The 23,195-nt window shown below is 56.3% G+C and overlaps 1 protein-coding gene across 3 annotated transcripts in view; it reads left to right on the forward strand.

Annotated features, from left to right (window-relative positions):
* Positions 1 to 23,195, forward strand: part of SHANK1 (SH3 and multiple ankyrin repeat domains 1) — a 46,349-nt gene that overhangs the window by 2,112 nt on the left and 21,042 nt on the right. Inside the window, exons 2-16 of one of the 3 annotated variants that reach the window (XM_041746687.1) lie at positions 134 to 325; positions 765 to 1,065; positions 1,482 to 1,685; positions 2,180 to 2,251; positions 3,333 to 3,441; positions 3,531 to 3,682; positions 5,434 to 5,601; positions 6,036 to 6,152; positions 10,247 to 10,324; positions 10,490 to 10,556; positions 10,804 to 11,134; positions 12,037 to 12,230; positions 16,040 to 16,153; positions 16,311 to 16,386; positions 16,825 to 16,851. In XM_041746687.1, coding sequence (XP_041602621.1) covers positions 811 to 1,065; positions 1,482 to 1,685; positions 2,180 to 2,251; positions 3,333 to 3,441; positions 3,531 to 3,682; positions 5,434 to 5,601; positions 6,036 to 6,152; positions 10,247 to 10,324; positions 10,490 to 10,556; positions 10,804 to 11,134; positions 12,037 to 12,230; positions 16,040 to 16,153; positions 16,311 to 16,386; positions 16,825 to 16,851 — 1,964 coding nt within the window. In that variant the 5' untranslated portion in view covers positions 134 to 325; positions 765 to 810. The remainder of the gene's footprint in view (positions 1 to 133; positions 326 to 764; positions 1,066 to 1,481; positions 1,686 to 2,179; positions 2,252 to 3,332; positions 3,442 to 3,530; positions 3,683 to 5,433; positions 5,602 to 6,035; positions 6,153 to 10,246; positions 10,325 to 10,489; positions 10,557 to 10,803; positions 11,135 to 12,036; positions 12,231 to 16,039; positions 16,154 to 16,310; positions 16,387 to 16,824; positions 16,852 to 23,195) is intronic. The other 2 variants (XM_041746689.1, XM_041746688.1) reach the window with 2 other exon arrangements.

Consider the following 23,195-nt stretch of genomic DNA (forward strand, 5'->3'; position numbering starts at 1 on the left):
TCCCAGGCCAGTCTCCCCACCTACCCACACCCCTCTCTCAGGATGCCTCCAACAGCCTGCAGCGGCCATCTCTTGTGGTTCCCTTGGGGACACCCCATACATGATGCTCTGCCCTGTGACACCCCTATCTTAGTGTCCTCGCTCCCCTGGGACACCGATTCCCAGCAGTCCTCTGCACACGTTGTCAGCCACACTTCAGTGAAGTCACTGGTTCCACCCGCTCCCAGGCACCACTCCCGGGCACCACGCGGCCTCCCACTTCTGCCATCCCAGGCTCACGGCACCTCTGTCTCCCCATTACTACATTTCAGCCTCCCCCCACCAGGTATCCAAGAGGAGGACTGGAGGACCTTGGGTGAGGGGCCAGGTTGGGGCCAGGAGGGCAGGATGCCGGTGGGTCGTCCACCTGTCTGTCCTCAGCTAATTTTAGCTGCATTTTCCGTGGCCTGCCAAAGTGGGCCAGTAGCTCCCGCGGTGATTCTGCGGTTTCTGGGACACTGCCATGCTGGGTCAGCGGCAAAGTGGGGCGCAGGACGGGTGGGGGTCTGCGAGCAGGGCCAAGGGCAGGGAAGGAGACCTGCTGGAAGCGTGGTGGCGATGGGCGTGTGTGAGCAGAGGTGGCAGGAGTAGCTGGGGGTGTGTCCGGCCTCCCTCCTGTCTACCTGGGGGACGCGGGGCAGCTGCCCTAGACTGCTTGTCCAGGAGGGTGGCTGTGGCCTCTAAGAGCCCTGGGCTCCTCACCTGACAGCTGCCCTTGGCCCCAGCAGCCGCCTGTGATGCTGCTGTCCCCTGTCGCCCCGTGGCCCCACGATGACCCACAGCCCCGCGTCAAGCGAGGACGAGGAACGCCACAGTGCCAGCGAGTGTCCCGAGGGGGGCTCAGAGTCCGACAGCTCCCCAGACGGGCCCAGCAGAGGCCCCCGGGGGACCCGGGGCCAGGGCAGCGGGGCACCTGGTAGTCTGGCCTCCACCCGAGGCCTCCAGGGCCGCTCCATGTCTGTCCCGGACGACGCCCACTTCAGCATGATGGTCTTCAGGATTGGCATCCCGGACCTGCACCAGACAGTGAGTGATGGACTGCCTGCTGGCCAGCGGGGGACGGGGACCCAGGCTCTCGTGAGGAGGCTTCTGGTGCTGGGTGTCTTTTTTTTTTTTTTTAAAGATTTTATTTATTTATTCATGAGAGACACAGGGAGAGAGAGAGAGAGGCAGAGACAAGGCACAGGCAGAGAGAGAAGCAGGCTCCATGCAGGGAGCCTGGTGTGGGACTCGATCCTGGGTCTCCAGGATCATGCCCTGGGCTAAAGGCAGCACTAAACTGCTGAGCCACTTGGGCTGCCCAGGTGCCGGGTGTCTTCCCACTCAGGCCCCCATTTCCAGACCCCCAGTTGCTTCTCCCCGGGGTTCCCCTCCTGTCCCCAGAATCACCCCACCCCCTTTCCAAACCACCTCAGGCTCCTCCCTGTCACCTCCCCAACCAGAAATGTCTGCGCTTCAACCCCGATGCCACCATCTGGACAGCCAAGCAGCAGGTGCTCTGTGCCCTGAGCGAGAGCCTGCAGGATGTGCTCAACTATGGTCTGTTCCAGCCGGCCACCTCAGGCCGCGATGCCAACTTCCTGGAGGAGGAGCGGCTGCTTCGGGAGTACCCCCAGTCTTTTGAGAAGGGGGTGCCCTACCTGGAGGTGAGGCCCACAGCTTCCCAGCTTGGTCACAGAGGAGAGAAGGCATGCCCTGTTGTCCTCTCAGCGAAGCCCTTGCCTTCCAAGGAAAACTCAGTGGGCTTTTCCAGATCTCCTAAGCATTAGGAGAGGTCAGAGAGGCCTGAGTTCAAAGGACAGTGTGTTCTGCCTCTGACCAACGAGTGGCCTTGGGCAAGTCATTTCCCTGGCCCAGGCTTCTCTTCGCCTTTCAAAGTGGGAAATGATGCACAATTACAGCAGGTGTTCTAGAACATTCTGTGCTGCGGGGTCCAGACTCCTACTTATTCGCATCAGGGGTTGCAGTGCCCATACTCCAAAGCAGCCCCACATTCATCTGCCTCCCCAGCCAAGGCTCCAGGGCTGATTCCCCCCTGACCCTGAGATGACCCCTCTGGCTCAAAAAGGAGTCTAGCCTCCTGTCCAGGCTCCTGATTCCAGGTCTCTGTGTCTCTCCCCTCATACACCCTTGGCCACAGTTTCGATACAAGACCCGGGTTTACAAACAGACCAACCTGGATGAGAAGCAGCTGGCAAAATTGCATACAAAGGTGAGAGAAACCTGCTGGCGCTTACCCCCACAGCATCCCGCCCCCAAGGAGAATCGGAACTCCTCCCCATGTCTTCTCCACATTCCCCAGCCCCTTCCATTCCTCTGCTCGGTGTCCCCCACTAACTTGAGATGCTGTGTTGCATTTGGGACAGCGCTAGATGCCCCTGGGTTCCCTCCCTCATAGCCTTTCTTAATTCCCCTCTCTGGCTCTCATTCCTCAGCCCAGGCCCACACCATCCCCCACCCCCACCCCCAGCACCTACTTTCTTCTTCCTTGGACTCTGTCAGCTCATCTCTGGGCGCCCCATATCCACGCAGGGCCCCTGCCTCCCCCCACGTGGCCCGGACTCTGACACACACTGTCCCTCTGCCTCAGGGATGTTTCCTAGACACCGCACTGTTCCCACAATCCCATAGTCTAAACCTCTCACAGATCCAAGGGTGCGTCCCACCCCAGCCACATCTAGCCACATTGCCCTCCAGGCCTCTGTCCATATGTCTCCACTGGTTCCCTAAGAACTGGGAGGAACCCAGGGGGCTGCTTTAGTCAGAGGTGAAGTAAAAGACTCCGGACACTTGAGAGGAAAAAGCCCCTGACCCCTCCTCATCCCCCACCCTGACCCCATCATGCATTCGTCTCTGTCCTCCCCCAAATATTCCATCCCTCCAGACCTGCATCATCCACTCCGGGAGCCACCAGCCATATACGGCTCCCAGGCACTTACGGTGTGGCAGGTCCAAACTGAGCCTTACTGTGAGTGTGAAATGCACACCGGATTTCGGAATTCGAAGACTTAGTACCCCAAACAGAGTAAACTATCTCCTTGATAAATTTCCTGTGGATCATTTGTTGATGCGGTAATATTGTGACTACATTAGGTTAAAAAGATAGGTCACTGAAGTGGATTACGATACAATCAACAGTGCCCCTTCCTTTTTCTTTAAAGGTGGCTACTAGAGACTTCTCAGTGCCACATGCGGCTCACTGTGTATTTCCAGGGGACAGCGTTTCTCAAGACCCCAGCTTTTCTCCCTTGCTCCCTGACTGGCCTGTCTTCTCTCTCTTGTCCATGGCTCAGACGGGGTTGAAGAAATTCCTGGAGTATGTGCAGCTCGGGACGTCCGACAAAGTGGCACGGCTGCTGGACAAGGGGCTGGACCCCAATTATCATGACTCAGATTCAGGAGGTAGGGGGGACCCAGGGGCTTTGGAAGAGGTGGGGAGCCAAGGATGAAGCATAAAGGGCTGCATGTGACTGGCCTTTCCTGCCCCTTAGAGACCCCCCTGACTCTGGCTGCCCAGACTGAAGGCTCCGTAGAGGTGATTCGAACCCTGTGCCTAGGAGGGGCCCACATCGACTTCCGGGCCCGGGATGGCATGACAGCGCTGCACAAAGCTGCGTGTGCCCGTCATTGCCTCGCTCTCACGGTGAGGTGCCAGACCCCTCCCTCCCCAGAGCCCTCCCCCAGTTTGCAGTGTTCCCCTAGCAGGCTGAACCCAGTGAATTGCCCCAGACCTACCCTCCCCCACCCTTCATCTCTCATGACCCCACAAGGCCTTCTGATCTACCCTTTGCCTCTCATCTCACCTCCCGGATGTCCCCTCCCACGTCCCCGTGGGGATGCCACTTCTGCTCTTTCCTCGGACTCCTCTCTCTTTCCCATTTGTTCTTTCTCAAGCCTCAGTTCTTTAGATTTGTTAAAAATAGTCTTCTCTTCGTGTCCCAAATACAAAGCCCCTTTCCATAGATTGACAAACACGCAGCCCCCATTGTCACTCCTCCCATGGACTCTGAGACCCTCCGCTGACCCCTGGGGTGCACCCACCCTACAGCTGATCATCACGCAGAGCTTTCCCCTGGAAGGGCCCAAGGAGATCACCCTACCTGTACTCTCCTGACACCCTCTGATCCAGCTCACCACCAGCCCTGCCTTTGTCTCCCTGAAGGGTAGATCCTCCTCTGTTCCTGAAAGTACAAAGCAAGCAACCTGCTGTGCCCCCAGATGCAGACCCTCCTCCATGCACACATACCTCCCACAGACACAGCCCCTCCCTGCTGCTTAGTAACTAAAAAGCACTTTCCCAGATAGATGAACCCCATATAGCAGCAAAATACACATATGGGGTCAGCTTACATGGTCTTTAAAATCCTCTTCCTCTCCCTCCATCCCAGTCTCCTCTCCATACACAGGTCAGGATAGAGTGCTCCCAAAGATACATAGCTGTTGACAAACACCCCAGCTCATAGATGCTCCAGCCTCATGGACCCTCCTCTCCCTTTCCAGTTTCCTTTAAAGACCCTAAATGCAGTCAGACACCAGCCACAAAGATCTACTTATATCCCTGGAATTGAGAAACCCTCTATATGTTCCCCCAATCCACTCCCTTCCCCCCCAGACAGATCCTGCTCTCACTCCCACCCCTAACTTCCAGACCCGCTGCTGTCCAATCCCGAAGCAACTAGCCACAGGGGGCTGTTTGGATTTAAATTAATTAAAATGAACTAAGATGAAAATTTCTGTTCCTTGGGTTCACTAGCACCTTCGAGTGCTCAGGAGCCCACATGTGGCTGCCGCGTTGGATGGTGTGGTGGCAGGCTGTTTTTGTCACTGCAAACATTCCGGTGGACAGGGCTGCAGGCTGTCCTCATAGGGCTGCTGCCAACACTCCCGTAGTGATGCCCAGCTCCGCCAGCCTGGAGCTGTTTCTGGAATGGGACACCTCCAGGCCCCCAGTGTCTCCAGCCCCCAGCCTCAGTGAGCCCCTGGACCCACCTGGGTCCGAGCTTGCCCTTTTCTTGGGATCCTGGTCCTAACAAACCTCCTGCTTGGCCAGGGGTCCTCCTGCATCCAGACGCTGTTCTCTCACGGGTTCCCCACAACCATCCTCCTGCTGGGTTGAGGCACTGGGGTACCAGGTTCCTTCAATGGTTCATCCTAAGTCAGCCATAGGAGAAGGTCTTCCGGAGGCATTTTCCCAACCCCTTCATTGTTCACAGGGGATGAGAGAGGAGGCCTCAAGAGGGACAAGGCCAGGCTCAAGGTCACACAAGGGCATCATGGCAGAAACCCAAATAGCCTTGGCCAGTGTGGGCCACCCAAACCTCCCTGCACCCCCCCTAGCCCTTCAAAATGGGCCAGTACTAGTGTGACTGTCTTCTGTTTTGTTTTTCTCCTCAGGCACTCCTCGACCTTGGGGGCTCCCCCAACTACAAGGACCGCCGAGGCCTGACCCCTCTGTTCCATACGGCTATGGTGGGGGGCGACCCCCGCTGCTGTGAGCTGCTCCTATACAACAGGGCTCAGCTGGGCATAGCTGATGAGAACGGCTGGCAGGAGATTCACCAGGTGCTCCAGACTTGCCAGGAAGGGGGTGAGGGGCGGGGAGGGGAGCGCGCCTGGGCCCTGATCAAAGCAAGGACCAGAGACACTGGTACAAAGAGTTGAGGATACAGATTCTAAAGTCCTCCTAGAGCCTGGGGGTGGGAGTAGCATGATTCCCAGAGAGAAAAAGATGGGAGGAGTCAACACCAGGACTCTGAGGTAATATAGGCTGGGCACTGGACATCTTGGTCCCTGAGATGGGCAGGGATGGTCTCTTGAGCCTCTGAGGGAGCTAGGCCAGGCCCCCGGATCTTGGAATGGCCATGAAGCTGCCAGTCTGGGTCCCTGTGCAGGAATGGAGGCTGAGAGGAGAGGCAGAGGTAGATGCAGGGTTTCCTGGATACGTGGCACGGTTGGGAGAGTCTGACATGGCCTTCTGGCTTCCCTGTCCTCCCCAGGCCTGCCAGCGGGGTCATTCTCAGCATCTAGAACACCTGCTCTTCTACGGGGCTGAGCCCGGAGCCCAGAATGCCTCGGGGAACACAGCCTTGCACATCTGTGCCCTTTACAACAAGGTCTGCTCTGGGAGCGCCGGCCCAGGCCTGCCTCCTGACCCTGGCCTCCCAGCCCCCTCTGTTCCCTCACTGTCTCATTCATTCATTTGCTCATTCATTCTTTCATTCATTCAAAAAAATAGTTACCAAGGGCCTTCTCTGTGCTGAGGACCAAGTAGCGAGAGACAGACAGCCCTGCCATTGGGCATCCTTCCTGTTACAATCCAGGTCAATCAGAGGGAGGTCACAGGGAATCCAGATCCCAGTGGGAGCCCAGCTCTGGGTTTGGCCTTGGGGCTGCAGTGGAGGTGGCTCTCTGGAAAATGTGCCACCTCTGCTAAGACAAGCAAGAGCCAGCTAAGTAAGAAGGGAGGAAGGGTGTTGGAGGCAGTGGGCACAGCCAGAGGGGAAGGTTGCTCCTGGAGTCCTCCTTCCTGTGTGTCTCCATTCAGCTGCCCATGGAGCACCTACTGTGTGTGGGAGACATGGCAGGGGACAGAGGAAAGGCCAAACCACAGCCCCAAAGAGAGCAAGAGTAGGTTGTAGCAGTTTGAGGCTGGGTGCACAGCCCCCACCTCGGAAGCCAGGGGGAGAGGTGAGCAGTAAAGAGCAAGCAAGGGGGCCTCGTGTCCAGGCCCCCCATTGGAGTTGTGGCTTTCAGCTTGCTGACCCAGCCCCGGGCAATCCTGGGCAAGTCAGCCCCTCAGTCTCCTTACCTGTTTTCCAGGGCTCCCTGCTCTTGGAGGGGTGCCTTGGGGGCCTAGCGGGACAGGGCTTGGCATGCTGGTGCTGGTCTGCCAACCGCTTCTTCCTCTCCTCCAGGAAGTCTTCCAAGACAGCTCCAGCCCCTTCTGCCTCATCAGAACTTGCAGTGCCGGGGACGTGGCAGGTAGCCACGTGCTGCCTTGTGGCAGCAAGCAGTCTGCTCTGCCGAGGGAGAACTTGGTGTTTGTGAAACCCAACCAACGCGGTGCTGTCACTTCCCCTCCCTGGTGGTGCTGTCTCTCCTGCTCCCTGACACAGGCCTCGTGCCCAGAATCCTTGGCTCCGCAGCCTTGTGCATGGCCTGTGGGTCAACCGTTGCCCCCACCCCACAAGCCCTGTGCCCTTTCCCAGGCTCTGTCCTCCCCCTGAAATGGGAATAATATCAGCTGATTGAAGGGGAGGAAAGAGCATGTGTATTAAGCGCACATCCCCAGAAGGCAGCACTGTTAAGTCAGGAGATGGAAACCGGATGGTTAATTCGAACAGGGAAAACTTAATATAAAGAATTATAGTGTGGGAGCGATTACTCTTAGTGGGTCAGATGAACCAGTCACTTCCCGTCCTCAAGCTTCTCCTTTCTCATCTGTGCAATGGGTCAGTAACACCTACGGGGTGAAGGATCAAGTGGGTGGATGTTTAGCTTGCTCTTGGCATGGCACCTAGGAAGTAGATGCTTGACAGATATGGTTTGTTTTGTGCTTCTCCCTACCTTGTCTTTCCTCTCAGACGTTAAGCTTTCCAAGGGCCAGAGCTGGGTCTGACAGATTTCCTCGCTGTCCTCCCCTGGCTTCCTCACATGCCTGTCTCTCCTCTGTTGGTGAAGGTCAGGTCCACGTGTGTAGGCTGTGAGCTCCTCAAGAGTGGGGGCCCAGTTTGATCAATCACTCTGTCCCAAGGCCCCAGGACATAGCAGGTCTTTATTGAATGAATGAAAAGATGAATTATGAATCTGCTACCTTGAGTTTGCCCCAAGACTACACAGAGCCCCCATCAGAATATTCAACAGGTGTTTGCTTTGCCATAGACAGAATGACCGTGTGAATGAATGAATGGCTTGAACGAGTGAATTTTGAATGACTCAGCTCCACTTCTTCATCCTCATTCTTCCCGTGCATGTTTTGTGAGCACCTACCGTGTGCCCAGATGTGAGATGAATCAGACTCAGCGTGGTGCCTTGTCCTGGGGTGGGTGGGGGGAGTTCACGGGTGGTGAAGAGGCAGATGTGTAAATGAGGAATTGCGATGCTGTGAGAATAGTTCTAGGACACCAGTAAGTTGAGGTTCTCGAGGTATAGGGTGAAATGCTGGCTGGGCTGGTGGGGCTCTGGCCCTATGCTAGGCCAGGTGGCAATGGAGGCAGGCAGACACGCAAAAACACATGGCAGTAGTTAACAGTCTAATTAGGGGGCAGCGTGTACACACTTGGACACACATACACTCTCATAAATGCATCCAGAAAACTATCTGAGCTAACTTTGCTGTCCAGTGACTGATTTGGGCAATCAGAGTTGTGTGCTCTCAAGACATAGATGAGCCCTAGGCTTCAAAGGCCAAGTCTGAGTCCTCACTGCTCCCCTAACGAGCTGTGTGACTTCGGGCACAGACTTACCCTCTCTGAGCTTGTCCTGTAAGATGGGATCATATAAGCATCCTCGGCATGTTTGTCACATAGAGAGGGTTAGGCCACGGAGGTGTTTTGTGAATGCTGGTTCAATTACATCTGAGGGAGCTGGCGGGGAGGAGTCGGGCTGGGGGCCAGGCTGGGTTTGGCCAGGCCAAGACAAAGGGTGGAAGACTTCAGCAACTGTTTATTGAGTAGCTCCTATGGGCCAGGCACGATTCCAGGTGGTGGGTGCCACAGACAAAATCGTGCCCATATAAAACGTACAATGTAATGGGGGTGGGATGCTAAAGAGACAAGTAAAAGAGAAATGTCATTTTAGGGAGACAGCATTATGAAGAAAAATGAGCTAATATGGGCTTAGAAGAATGCCTGGCATATAGTGGGCATCCTATAAATAAAAATAAAACAGGGAACAGAATAGGGAGCTGTTTTTGACGAGGTAGCCAGAGAAGCCCTCTCCGAAGAGGTGGCATTTGAGCGAAAACCTGAATGAAGTGAGAAAGTGAACCACGTGGGCATCTGGGGCAGATAATTCCAAGCAGTGGGAGCAGCAGATGCAAAGGCCCTGGGGCAGGAGTACGCCTGTCAGAGGAAGAAGGACGCCAGTGTGGCTGGAGTATGGAGAGTGAAGGAAGGTGGCAGAAGATGAAGTTGGTGAGGCTGGGGGTGGCAGGGCAGGCAAGTAAGGGGGAGGGGGAGCCCCTAGGCCACGGCAAGGGCACTGGGTTTGATCCAAACAGTGAGAGGGAGTGACGTGATTGACATTAGTAAGGAATTGATCTGGATGTGGACAGCATTCCTACCTCCCACTGCCCAACCCCGGCCCCCTCTGCCCCCTTCCTTCTGGGTCTACCGGAGTGCATGATAAAAGCAAAACTCTGGATTCAGACAGACCATGGTTCAAATCCAACCACTGAAAGTCACCAGCTGGGTGACTTGGAGCTCCTGATGCCTTAGTTTCTTCGTCTATAAAATGGGAATAGCAACTTCCATCTCGTGGAATTGCTGGACAATACAGTGAGCTTCTGCATGCTGAGCACCTGGCATGCAACATAGTAAGCCCTCCATGAAGTTTAAATTGGTGGCTCTCAACCAGAACACCCCTGCCCCCCAGGGGACATTTAGCAATGTGTGCAGACATTCTTGGTTTTCACAATCCGGGAGGGGAGTGCTACTGGCATCTAGTGGTAGAGCCCGGGGATTCTGCTAAAATCCTACAATGCACAGGACAGCCGCCACTACAAAGATTTATCTGGCTCCAAATGTCAGTAGTGCTGAGGTCAAAGAAACCTCGCTTTAGATCAGCGCCAGCCAATAGAAGGTAACACGGGTCATGTGTGTAATTTTAAGTGTCCCAGGAGCCGCACCAAAAAAAATAAATAAATAAACAGGGGACAGTAATTTTTGTAGCATATTTTATTCGCCCATGGTTTCCAAAAGTATTACCATGTCAACATGCAATCAGTATAAAAGTGGTTAGAGAGGTTTAATTTTTTCATGTTAAGTTATTGGAATCTGGTGTGTATTTCACACATACAGCTCATCTCTGTTTGGACCGGACACATTTGAAGGGCTCTTGAGCCACACGTGGTAAGCGGCTGCTGTCCTGGGCAAGGCAGGTCTAGATCAGGTTTCTCCTGAAGCACAATGCCAGTGTCTGTTCACGACCTTTAATGATTTTCTTCTGTTTCACCCTGTGCCACCGGCGGCCGTCCCATCATCCTCAGGAGACCTGTGCTAGGATCCTCCTCTATCGAGGAGCCAACAAGGATGTGAAGAATCACAATGGACAGACCCCCTTCCAGGTCTGGGGCTGTGGGGCCTGGCAGTCCGGGAGAGGAGGGAGGGAGCAGGAGCTGGAGTGAAGATTTGGGTGGGGGCGCGCAGCTGGCCAGGGACCTCACCGGGCTTCCCGCCCTTTCCCTCTGCTGCCCTGGCCACCCTGCCTTCCCGTGCCCCCTTTCCTCCAGGTGGCAGTGATCGCTGGGAATTTTGAACTGGGAGAGCTGATCCGAAACCATCGAGAACAGGATGTGGGTGAGCGAGTGGGAGATGGGACTGAGGGGAGAACCGGGGGTCAATGGGGATGCCTGGTAGGACTGGGGAGTCTGTCACAGCAGACCGTGAGCATCTGAATAGTAGTGGGGGGTGCAATTCCAGGCCCCCACTCTCATGACTGTTTTTCTCCCCTTGTGCCTTCCCCCACCCTGTCATCCCTTGCCTGCATGCCCCCTCCACCTGCCGCCACCGCCCCATGCTGCCCTCTGCCACTGTACCCTTTCAGTGCCCTTCCAGGAGTCCCCCAAGTACGCCGCCCGGCGACGGGGACCCCCAGGCGCGGGGCTGACAGTGCCCCCGGCGCTGCTTCGGGCCAACAGTGATACCAGCATGGCCCTGCCTGACTGGATGGTGTTTGCTGCCCCGGGGACCTCGTCCTCTGGGGCCCCTGGCCCTACCTCAGGGACCCAGGGCCAGTCGCAGCCCTCGGCCCCCAGCACCAAGCTCAGCAGTGGGACCCTCCGAAGTGCCAGCAGCCCCCGGGGCGCCCGGGCCCGTTCCCCATCCCGCGGGAGGCATCCCGAAGAGGCCAAGAGACAGCCCCGTGGACGGCCCAGGTAGGGGAGAGCTCAGTCTTTGTCTCACAGACCCTGACCCAACCAGATCCTGTCTCAGAGCCTCAACAGCCCCAGGCTGACTCCCTGTCCACCCTGGTACCTGGTACCCCCCTCAGGGCTCTAGACCTCTCTCCTACTCCCTGAGGAAGGGGGGAATTGTAAGCCACAGTCTTCCACTCACCCTCAAAAGTACCAGGTTAGCCAAGCACCTGTTCTATGCCAGGGGCCTGGGGTGAGGTGTCCAAAAGAAATGTTAGTTCCAGCCCCTGAAGACAGACAGGTAGATAGATAGACAGGGCAAGGTGAGAAAAAGCCAAATGGGATGAGGATGGGTGAGGCACTTGGGGAAGGGTGTCTGAGCTTGGAGATGAGGCCAGAAGAGGGATGGGGGAGTGGAGGAACCACTCAGGGTAGAGGGAGGAATAAGCAGGGGGCACCGCAGGGTAAAAAGGCCAGGCTGGCTAGAGGAGGATGAGAAGGGGGTACTGTGGCTGGCCAGTGTGTCCTGAGGACACGGGAGAGCGAAACATCATGGCGGGCTGGGCACGGCAGGCAGAGGAGTTGGACCTGCACCAGGAGAAAGCTGGGAGTCGCTGAAGGCTCGTGAGAGAGCTGAGAGATGACACAGAGCTCTGCTCAGGAAGCTGAATCAGGCACAGCATGCAGGGCCGTGGGAGGGGCAGAGCCGGAAGCCAGGAGGCAGAGGAGGGGGCCCCCCCAGGTCCAGGTGGAGGGAGCCCCCAAATACCCTCCTCACCCCAGGACACCAGAGCTGGGGAACCCATTCAAGCCCCCTCCCCCACCCTGCTGCTCTATCTCCCCCCACCCCACGGACCCCTGTTCTCCCAGAGGTGCCTCCTGGCTCCACTCTCCCCTGCCTTTCACACCCTCTGTGTATGCAGCTCCAGCGGGACGCCCAGGGAAGGGCCGGCAGGTGGCACAGGGGGCTCAGGGGGCCCCGGGGGCTCCCTGGGCAGCCGCGGGAGGCGCAGGAAGCTCTACTCAGCGGTACCTGGACGCTCCTTCATGGCCGTGAAGTCCTACCAGGCCCAAGCAGAGGGAGAGATCTCCCTGAGCAAGGGGGAAAAGATCAAAGGTAACAGGTCAGGGCCGGGCCAGGCTGGGGGCAAGGGGTGGGCAGGGGGGCAGACAGGGGGGTTAACCACTTAAGGAGGACACAGTCAAGGACAAGCAGTTCTCCAGGGCCTAGACCGTCCAGTGCACTCTGGAGACCCCACAGAGCCCGCTGGACGCTTCTTCTGCCCTGGAGGAGTATGAAGTGTAGCAGTGATGCCCCCGTCCAGAGAAGGTGTTGAGGCAAAGGAGGGGACATGAGCATTTGGGGGACCCTGACACCATGCTGGCCCTGTGGGAGTGGCTCCTCTCCCTCCCCCGCCCCTGCCACTGGATCAGCCTTTCAGGAGGACATCAGGCGCCTGACAGTTGAAGGAACAGTCTCGCACAGGTTCAGTCAGTGACTTGTTCCAGTGCCCCAACTGAGCCCACGGTCTTTCCTGCCACCTGGTGTGGAGTGGGAGGCCGAGCCCCCTTGACCTCACCTCCTGCCCCTGCCAGGTGTTCTCATCTGAGAGACAAGGTGGGGCTTGTTTCTCAGGGCTCCAAGGAGACAGGTGTTTGAAGCCAGGCCCGGACCCGGGGCTCCCTGAGCTGGCCAGCGGCTGTTCCCAGAGTTTGCTTCTCTTTGGCTTTTCTGTTTTCTTCTGGAAAATGATGCCAGTAGCCCTCACGTGCAGACTTCGCAGGGCTGTTGACGTGTGTTCTTGGATAGACTAAAGCTTGGAAACAGCAAGCAAGCAGACGAGGCAGTTAATGCGAGGCGGGGGAGCAATTCTTTGCCAACTCCAGGCTGCAGAAGAGCTCAGTAGTGTAGCAGTGGAGGGCCGAGCTGCCCAGGTTCAAATCCTGGCTCAACTGCTTCCTGGCTGGGCACCCTCAGGCCACTTCTCTGGGCCTCAGTTTCTTCATCTATACAATGGGATGCTGGTAAGGATTTTAAAAAGTCAGTTCCTTCAAAGCACTCAGGACGGTGTTGGGTACAAAGCAATTGCCAACTTGCACTATCCTCAGTGGGCCCCCACTATGAGAGCTTAGAGGGAAGAGAGAGACCCTGGCTGCCTGGGAAAGCTAGGGGTACCTCCCACAGGAGACAGAGGTTGTGTGGGGCCTTGAAAGATGTTCAAGGATCAGAGTTATCAGGTGGGTCTTGGATCAGCTTCTGTTTTGCACTATCTCTTCCTGTAGCCTGACTTCCTGAAAGCAAGGTCACATGTCATTGATCTCTGGATTGCCAGGGCCCAGTTTAATGGCCCAGAACACAGGAGGCTTCAGTGCACACCTGCTGAATGAGCGAGTGAGTGACTGAATGAATGAACAGCCAGACATAGGAGCTGACTGTGGGGGTCAGGGACAGTGCCTCCAGAGGCAGGGTGCCTGGGAAGTGTGTTCGTGCGTGTGTGTGTGTGTGTGTGTGTGTGCATATGCACGCATGCATGCACAGAGGGTCATGTCTGTGCTTTGAGATAGAGTTTGAAAGAAGAAAGAGAAGATAAGTTCACAGGGAGGGACCTTCCGGATGCAATATCTTCCACGTTTCCTTCTGAAGTTCAAGCCCAGTACTCCTGTTCACTGCCCTGCTTTTGTCCCCTTCCCTTTCTTGTTTTTTTTTTTTTTTAAGATTTTATTTATTTGTTCATGAGAGACACAGAGAGAGAGGCAGAGACACAGGCAGAGGGAGAAGCAGGCTCCACGCAGGGACCCTGATGTGGGACTCGATCCCGGGATTCTGGGATCACACCCTGAGCCAAACTCAGACGCTCAGCTGCTGAGCCACCCAGGCATTCCACGAAGGGGTTCCCTTTCATTAAGATCTTTAATTGCTTTAACATGTGCCTACATCCACAATGCCACTGAGGCTCACCGCATCCCGATGAGGCAGCAGGCTCCCTCTGCTCTTTGGCCAGCAGCCCCTCCCCTGCCCACCCACTAAATTCATCTCCTGGCACTCTTTCCTTCCCCCACAGGGCTCCAGGGACCTCTTTCTTTCCATTCCTCAAATGGCCAAAACCTCTTTCCACACTAGGCTCTTTGCATGGACTATTCCTTCAGCCAGGGTAACTCTTCCTCCCTCTCTTTGCCTCTTCTACTCCTAGGGTCCTTCCAGTCTCCATCCATGCCGTGTCCATGGGGACACCATCCTGTCATCTCTTTGCCATCCATTTATATACCCCATCTGGCCTTTCTTCGGACACTCTGTCCTTTCCCCCTTGAGTGCTGATCTGAATTTTCAACCTCCAGAGTTACACCTCCAATGGCTGTCAGCGTGGAAGCTCCACGAGGGCAAGAACCATGTTTGTTGTCCCAGAGCACTCCGCCCCATGTACAGCCTGGTGCTTGACTCATAACTGGCACTAAATAAACATTCACTCAGTGAACGAACGATTGATTCCATGACCACCCAGCCAGTCAGTAGAGTGCTAGCCAAGAACCCAGACCCCTGTTACCCCATCTCCTGTTCCTTTCCATGACCTTGAGCATCTCCTCGATTTCGTCTCCCCAGATCCTCCGAAGGGTGGTGGTTGAAGCAGAGAAAAGCATCAGGTGGCCCCAAGTCAAGTCCTGGTGTGACTTGATCCATCTCTGGGCAAGAGATTTTTCTGCTTTAGCTTCAGCTTCATCATGTATAACATGGGAAATCAATTGTTGCCTCCCCCAGATAGGTATGCGGGAAGTATGTGAAAGGTCTGAGTGCAGACAGAGCCATGAGAAATCCTGAAGAGATGGAAGACCATGCGTTTGTTACCGTTGCCATGGTCATTAGCATCAGAAGCAGCAGCCACACAGTGCTTGAACAGAGAGGTAGCAAAACAGTATGACTCAAAGCATTCACTTGGGGGACAGAGTGCTGTTCAAATCCAGGCTCTATTGATCACAAGCCGTATATGCTGGAGCAAATGACCTCAGCTCCTCCTGAGCCTCAGTTTCCCCATTGGTGAAATGAGGTTAATAAAAGTGTCCCTTCTTAGGGTTCTGGTCACAAGTGAGAACTGGAAGACATTAGCTGTGCCTGACATCCGTCTTTGGACCTGAGCGGCCAGCACAGCCATGCCAGACACAGAGCAGGCAGTTAGTAAATGTCCGCTGCAGGGCTGAGAGATGGGGCCAGCAGGAAAGGGCCTATAGGTGGTGGAGAGGAAGAAAGAGGTGATTGTATCTCTTCTCCCTTCTAGAGCCGGGGAAGCAAAGAGAGGCCAAGGGAAGGATCTGGGAGAAATTTAAGTGTCAAGGAGACTGTGGGAGGGGGCAGAGGCAGTGATGGGACTGTCTGGGGGTTTAGGGAGTCTAGGAAGGTTTAGGGAAATTACAGAACACCGGAGGTGGGACTGGTTGGTTACCAGGGTTGGTGAGGGCCAGTTGTGGATGTGTCCCTAACCTGTGAGGATCATGCCATGAGACACAGCCTTTTTTCCCAGTAACTTTTTTTAAGACTTTATTTGTTTATTCATGAGAGACCCAGAGAGAAGCAGAGACATAGGCAGAGGGAGAAGCAGGCTCCCTGTTGGGAGCCTGATGTGGGACTCAATCCCAGGACCCCAGGATCATGACCTGAGCCAAAGGCAGATGCTCAACCACTGAGCCACCCAGGTGCCCCTTTCCAGTGCTTCTTGATGTTCCCATTGGATTCAGAAAGCAAGAAGGCAGGAGTGATATGATCTTGTTCTCTCTCCCACCCCCTCATCCCTTTATTGGACATTTATTAAGGAGGCTCTAAGCCCAGGCCCTGTGCTAGGTGCTGGGAATATCGAAAAGGCTGTGGGTGGAGTGTGTTGGGGGTGGGGGGCGACATGGAAGCATAGAAATGTTTCTATGTCCTGCTCCCCCACCCAGTGCTTAGCATCGGGGAAGGAGGCTTCTGGGAAGGCCAGGTCAAAGGTCGCATTGGCTGGTTCCCCTCTGACTGCCTGGAAGAGGTGGCCAACCGGTCCCAGGAGGGAAAGCAAGGTAATGAGGACTCCTCAGTTGTCCCTGATTAACCTAGGGTTCTCCCTATGAGGGTGGGGTGCCGGGAGGTAGGTGGGACGACTTGGGCCAGGACCTCCAGGGGTAGGCTTGTTGTTTCCAGACCGAGGGTCCAAGGTCGTCCCTTATTCCCCTGCAGAAAGCCGCAGTGACAAGGCAAAGAGACTCTTCCGGCATTATACCGTGGGCTCCTACGACAGCTTTGATGCCCCAAGGTAAATGTCCTTACACCCTTGGGTGCCCCTTACCCCAACCTCCCTTCATACTCCACCTTTAAATATTTCCACCACCTTGAAGCCTCCTTTCTCCTTCCTCTAAAGTTTGATCCAGACCACAAGCCCAGCCCCAAACCATCCTTGGCAGCCATTGTGATTGCCTAGTTTGGGGATAGCCTGAGACCAATGGGGTGGACAGATAAGGATGGAGATGTCTGGGGACCTGGGGAGCTTGTTTGTGTGGCTGGCTGGAGGCCTTTGTCTCCTTCATGTCCCCCATCTCTGTTCGGTCATGTGCAGCAGAAGTGTATGCATCCCATGCCTCACATAGGCGTGGGGAAAGGGGCAGACACAGCGGGGCCAAGAGGGGTGGGGGTGGAGAGTTGGGCTCACTGACACCTTTCCCCTCCCTGGCTGCTGGCTGACTTGCTTCAGAAGCTTGATGGATGGGATTGGCCCAGGGAGGTGAGAGGGGAGGGGAAGGGAGGGCACGGGGTCAGAAATGGGAAAAAAGGGGTGCCTGGGGATGTATGGACTTGTGTGTGCACAACCAGAGCTGGTTTCCCTGTGCGTGAACATCTTACATGGGTGAGCGTCCTTGTGCGGATTCTCTTGAGTGTGTCCTTGCCTCTGTCGTGTCTCTGTAGTGGCGCATGACATGTGTCTGTGTGCATGGGTAGTTAGGGTCCCCTAGACATATAACCTGTGCATATATATGCCCATGACAGTGAGAGGGCCTGTCCCACTTTGTGTAGATGAGTGCATTTGTGGCTGTCACATATGGACACACAACTAAGGCTAATAGTGAGGCTGGCACGGCACATTTGTGTTTCCCTAAATCTGTGTGTCTGAGAATGAGGGCAAATGTTTCCAGGGATGTTAGTATGTCTGCTTACCTTGTATGGACAGGTGGGTTTCTGCACATATGTCTCTTTCTATGCATGTCACTGTGTGTGCGTGTTGGCCCATAAAACTGTGTGCATGCATTTGCATCTGTCTGATTGATCTGGAATTCAGGACCTGGGGCACTGGGGGAGGGGAGGGCAGCGGAGGGGAGGGCTCCAGGGTTTGGGCTTCCAGAAGGGCAAGACTGTGGGGGAGGGATGATCATATAATTGGGTGTCTGAAGGATGACATCCATTCCCACCACTCCCCCTATCCAGGGAAGGGTCTCCTTGTTTGTAGCATCCTTCCATTAAATGTGTCCAAACCTATGTGTCTGTGTTCTGGCCAGTGGGGATGGGTGGGGAGGGTTGAGGGAGGAGAACTAACAAGATGGGGAGAGAGGGTGGGGCTGGGGTGCCACCCTGCGCCCGGAGTGTCTGAGGCGCTTGACCATTGTGCGCGTTCACCTGGCACGTCTCTGGCTCTGGGCACCGGGTGAGTATCAAGGTCCCTCCACCCCAAATCTCCCTATCAGCCTCTGCTTCTTGTCCCTGACAGTGTCTCTCTGGGTCTCTCCTTGGCCTTGGTCTGGGAACTGCTTGCTCTACCAGCTGGATAGGAGTGGTCCCTCTTGCCCTTAGCTGCTTCTTTCTCCTTCCTAGCTCCACCAACTTCATCCCCTCCCCTTACCCTTTCCTCCTTGTCCCTGCTGGCATGTGCTGCTCTGTGTGGTATGTCTGAGCCTCATCCCTTCCTGCCTCTCCACTGCTCTCCCTGACCCTGTACTGTATGGGGTGGCCTGACCTGTGTTGTGTGCCCTGCATCCCTGCTGGAGCTGTAAGGTCATGACCTGTGCCACCCTCTCGCCTCTCCCTGGGCGTCTATGCTCTCTCTTCTCTCCAGTGAGCCATGCTGTGTGTATGTCCCTCACCTGGGCTTCTTGGGGGAGGGGTGTCTCTCACTGCCCTGGTGCCCAGTCTCAGTGTTTCTAGCCTTCTTCCCTTCCTGTCCCTTCCAGATTGTGTTGGGGTGCATTATGTGTCGGTCTGTGAGAGGGGACTGTGCGTCCCCTCCTGGGGCCTCTCTCACCGTGGTATCCCTGCCTGGGAAGTGAGGGGCTCGGTTCGCGCGTCCCCGCACGCGGTCGCGAGGCATCTTGTATGGTGTTGTGCGTGTCTCTCTCTCCGCTCTCCCTCGCTCTGCACCTGCGCGGGAGGGCTCTGGAGGGGGGAGGGGGTTAAGGGGGGGCAGACCGGAAGTGCCTCCCCCTTCTCCTCCCCCCCCGCGCCTCGCCCCTCCCCCTTCTCCCGCCAAGGGGGCCCCGTGTTCCCCTCCCGGCCCCCTCCCCCCCGGCCCGGCCCCCTCCGCCACCCGGCGCAGGACGCCAAGGGGTTAAAGCCTCGCGCCCGCCGCCCGCCTCCGGAGCTGTCCGCGGTGCTGAAGCCGGCGCCGTCCGCGGTCCTCGCGCTCCCGCCGCGGCCCGACCCCGCGCCCCGCGCCCCCGCGCCCCCCGGCATGTGAGCCCCCGGCCCTGCTCTCCCTCCCACGGGAGGGTGCGCGCCCCCTCCCCCTCCCCCCTCCCGGCGCGGGTCAGCATGAGGCGGGGCCTGGGGGCCCGGACACGGGGGTTCGGCCGAGCGGGGACGGGGACGCGGCGGCGGCGGCGGCGGCGGGGGCGGCCGGCACCGGGACCGGGACCGGGGCCGGGGCCGCGGCGGCGATGGCTTTGTCTGCGGTCGGTGGCGGCGGGGGTCTCGGAGGCGGCCCCGGTGGGGGCTCCCTGCCGCAGCCGCCCCCCGCGCTCTCCTCCAGCTGGCCGGCCCTGGGGCCCCGGCGGCGCAGCGTCTGGTACATCTACAGGTAACGGAGCGCGCCGCCCCTTTTCTCCGCGGCAGGCTGGGAGGCCCCGGCCCGCTGTGACGACCCTCCCCCGCCGCTAATCCCCCAGCCTTGGGATTCCAGCTGCCCCCCACCCCAAGCCGCCCCCCCACCCCCTCTCCTCTCACCTTCCCTCGGTGATAAACCCTTTTGGACTTCTCAACCCTCCTCTCACCCTCCGTCCCTGGGCCTTTCTCCCCAAGACCCCCCCAACACACAGGCACTCCTCAGCCCCCTTCCTGGCCCTTTCATGCCCCCCTCAGCTCTTCCTCCAAAACCTTTCCCCCAGTCAGACCCTCCAAACGGATCCCACTCTGGTATTTGGAACCCACTACCCCTCACCACCCCCACTCTGGAGCCCTCCCTGTGGGGAGCCACAGTGGCTCCCCCTCAGGCACCTCCATTCCAGGTTCCTCTGATCCCCATCTCCCCACACCCCTTTACAGAGTTAGCAAGTCCCCTCATTCATACCCCTCTCTCCCATTCACAGTCATCCCCCCCCATCACACACACATCCCACCCCCGGCCTCCCCTCCCCTCCTCTTTTTCCGCTGCGTGTCACTGTGCGACTGTGCATGTGTCAGTATGGCTGTGTGGATGTGCGTGCGTGTGTGACTGCCTGCAGCCGTGCGCGCACGCGTGTGTGCGCGCGCACGCGTGTGTGTGTGTCTGTGTGTGTGTGTGTGTGAGAGAGAGAGAGAGAGAAATGGGGAGATGGTGGGCTCCCAGCCGCCTTCCCATAGCTGTGTCCATCTGTGTGTCCCTGTTTGATGGTGTCTGTCTCTGTGTGTGACTTGGAGTGATAGAGACACTGTCTGAGGAGTGTGTGTGTGTGCGTGTGTGTATGAGTGATGGAGTGGGTCTGTCCCAGGGACTGCGGCTTTGTTTCCCATTACCTATCCTCTCATGCCAGGCCTGTCCCCTCCCCCACAGCCATCCCCATTTCTAGTCCCTCCATGTGTCTCTGTCCCCATGTGCCCCTCTCCCTGCCTCCAGGGGGTCTGTGCCCGTGTGGGGCTTGTGTGCTGAGCCACTGGGCTGAGCTTCTGCATGGGGAGCTGCATCTGCTTGTGTGTGCCACTTCTCAGCATGGGAGGGGGCTGGCTGCCCTGCGAAGGGGCCTCTGTGCAGACCACGGAGAGACCCTGGGAGATGGGTACACGAGGAGGGGCTGAGTACCAGGGGGGTGCCTTGTACAGCAGCAAGCTCTGGCCTGTGGGATACTGGGTGTGTGAGAGGCACCTTTGAGGTGGGGGGGTGGACACTGCTGCAGTCTCCATGTGTGGGATCTGGTGAACAAGAGCTGCCGCTGAGCTCCAGAGGCCACTCTGGGGTCACCGAGGGATGGCCTGGGGGAGAGCATTGTGTGTGCTCCTGCAGGGCAGGTAGTCAGCAGTACAAGCATGAATGGGGGTAGGGGTGGGGTTAGAGGGTCCCAGTAGGAGGGTGGCCGAGGAGAATGGAACAGGGGAGAGTAGGGGACACTGAAGTGTGTGCTGGAGCATAGAGGGTGCGTGGGGTGTTTGGAGAAATGGGGTGAGGAGGGAATGCAGAACGGTGAGGAGGATTTGGGGGTGGGGATTCAGGCAGCACAGGGAGAGCACAGAGAGGATGCAGGGAATATAAATGAAATGCAGCTGCAAGTACCAGGAGGCGGAAGGGTGTGTGAGGAAGTGAGTTGAGGATGCAGAAGTAAAGAGAGGCTTCCACGGATGAAAATACGGATGAAAATACAAAAGAAACCTCAGGTGCTGTAGGGGACACAGTGGGGTTGCATACAGAGACGTGAGAGGACGTGAGAGGGGTGAGAGGCCACAGAGGTCTGTGGAGGACACTTTGGGAAAGGGGATGGCAAGTGTGCAGGGTCAAAGCAGGAGGTGGATGGATGGCCCCATGGGATACGATGAGGTCTAGCAGAAGTGAGAGCTAATGAAGGTGGTTTGGGACAACATGGAGCTTTCAGAACTGCGGCGGTGTGGAGGAGTAGAGAGCAAGAGCAGAGAGGTGAAGGATCACACACAGGAGCAGACGATGGAAAGCGCAGAGTTCAGGGAAACTGTGGGCAGTTGGAAGTTAGAGAAGAATGTAGTGGGATGAGGGAAGCATCCCATGACCAGGGATTGGGCGATAAAGTCACAGGAGTGATGAGAGAAAAGAGCATGCATGGGATGGGATGCTTGAGAGGGAGGAACACAGGCGTTGTTGTGATGATCTGAGGGTGTTTGGACATTATTGGGGTGTCTGGGTTGCCTGTGAGGAATTCAGATCCTGGCTTTGACAGTCTTCTAAGCTAGTGGAATCTTGAGCATGTTACTTCTCCATGACTCAGTTACCTCTTCCACGGGTATTGTGAGAATATGTGAATAAATAAATGTTAAATGCGTGGATTGCCATCCAGCCGTCAGCAATGGGTCGGCTGTAAACATCACTTATGTGCCATTGGCATAGCCTCGGATAAATTTCAGGCACTGAAAGGGTGTATGCTCATGGCCAATTTGGGGCAAATGTAGATGTTCTTGAAGTACTTGGGTGCAGGGGAGTGGACAGTATCATAACTGCAGCCACCCAAGTATTTCTTCTGTGTTTCTGAAGAAGATTGCTCACTGTGTGACCTTAGGCAAGTTGCTTCTGTTTCCTCAGTTCTAAAGCGGAAATAGTACTTATGCCTACCTCAGAGGCTGGCTAGGAGAGAGAGAGTTACTTTCCTGTGAAGAGTTTCACACACTGCCTTGCACATAGCAAGTGCTTCTCCCAGGCCTGCAATGGATATGGGAGTAGCAAGGGTGTAAGGGCTCGGTGGAAGTTGTCAGGCGGGGACAAAGGTGGGTGTCACAGAGTGCATGGTCATGAGCAGGCAGCTCTGACCTCTGGACCAATTTCTGTTGACCTTGGCCTTGGCCCCTTCCTCCTCTGCTCCCCTCCTTTCCCTTACCCCTCCAGAATCTGTCCTCTCTTATACCCCTTCCACCGAGCTACAAGGGGGGCCTAGCCTTGGCTTGAATATAAGATCAAGAAGACAGGGTGTGCTGTGGCGTGTTTTCAGAACCATGGTGAACTCTGAGTGAGAGCGGTTGCTAGGTGTGTCTGTGCGTATTCACGTGGGGTTGAGCGCACTAAGTTACAATAAGGGGGGACAAGGGCAGGGCTGGCATACTCGCGCATGTGCAGAACACTGTCGCTGTGGTACAAACGTATGGATGTGACAGTGACAGTGGAAGTCGTGGGGGTCATGGGAGTACACAGGGGTGCTTGCGTGTGGGGGGAATGGTATCAAAATACAGTAGGAGCACAGTGGGTATTATTGGCGTGTTCTGGGATGTGTTCAGGGGGTGTGTTATGGGAATATACTGAGATCCAAGTGAGGGGGAGTTATTATTGGAGCATACTGGGATGTGTGGGGGTGTTGCTGAAATCTACTGGAGTATTCGTGGAGGGCTGTTTTGCCAAATCTGTGGGGGTAGGTAATTGAAACGCGCCGGGAGCACGCGTGGCTATTATTGGAGTGTGTTGGGGCTGCTGGATATTATTGGAATATGCTAAGGGGTCTGCATGTGCACCGGACAGGTCTCAGATGTGACCACAGGATGCCCAGGGTGCAGCAGGGCATGCATTCTGGTGGGTCAAGGGGATTCTTGGGGCTCCCCAGAGGAGCGGGGTTGGAGTCAGGGTATATATGTTTTCCTGTTGTGTACTGGGGGTCCTGGAATGGAATGGATATGTAATCTTGAGGTACACGGTGGTGATGTCAAGGGTTTGAGGCTGTTATCCAAGCAAGCCCAGGCAGGTGCTGAGATACATGGAGTATATTTGAATTTAATTGGACTTTCCTGGATATGTGAATACTGCCTAAATGTGCTGACAGGCTTTGACGGCCTAATGGTGGCTACTATCTGCATATTCGTGGGTAGTTTGCACTTTACTAGAACCTATCCACTGCATGAGGGAGATACATTCAAGGCCTACCAAGGAATATGTAAGTCACTGCTGTTCACTAGAACTTTCTGCAGTGATGGAAATGTACTATATCTGCACCGTCCAGCATGGTA

The sequence above is a fragment of the Vulpes lagopus genome, chromosome 2 (genome assembly GCF_018345385.1).
Source record: "Vulpes lagopus strain Blue_001 chromosome 2, ASM1834538v1, whole genome shotgun sequence".
NCBI lineage: Eukaryota > Metazoa > Chordata > Mammalia > Carnivora > Canidae > Vulpes > Vulpes lagopus.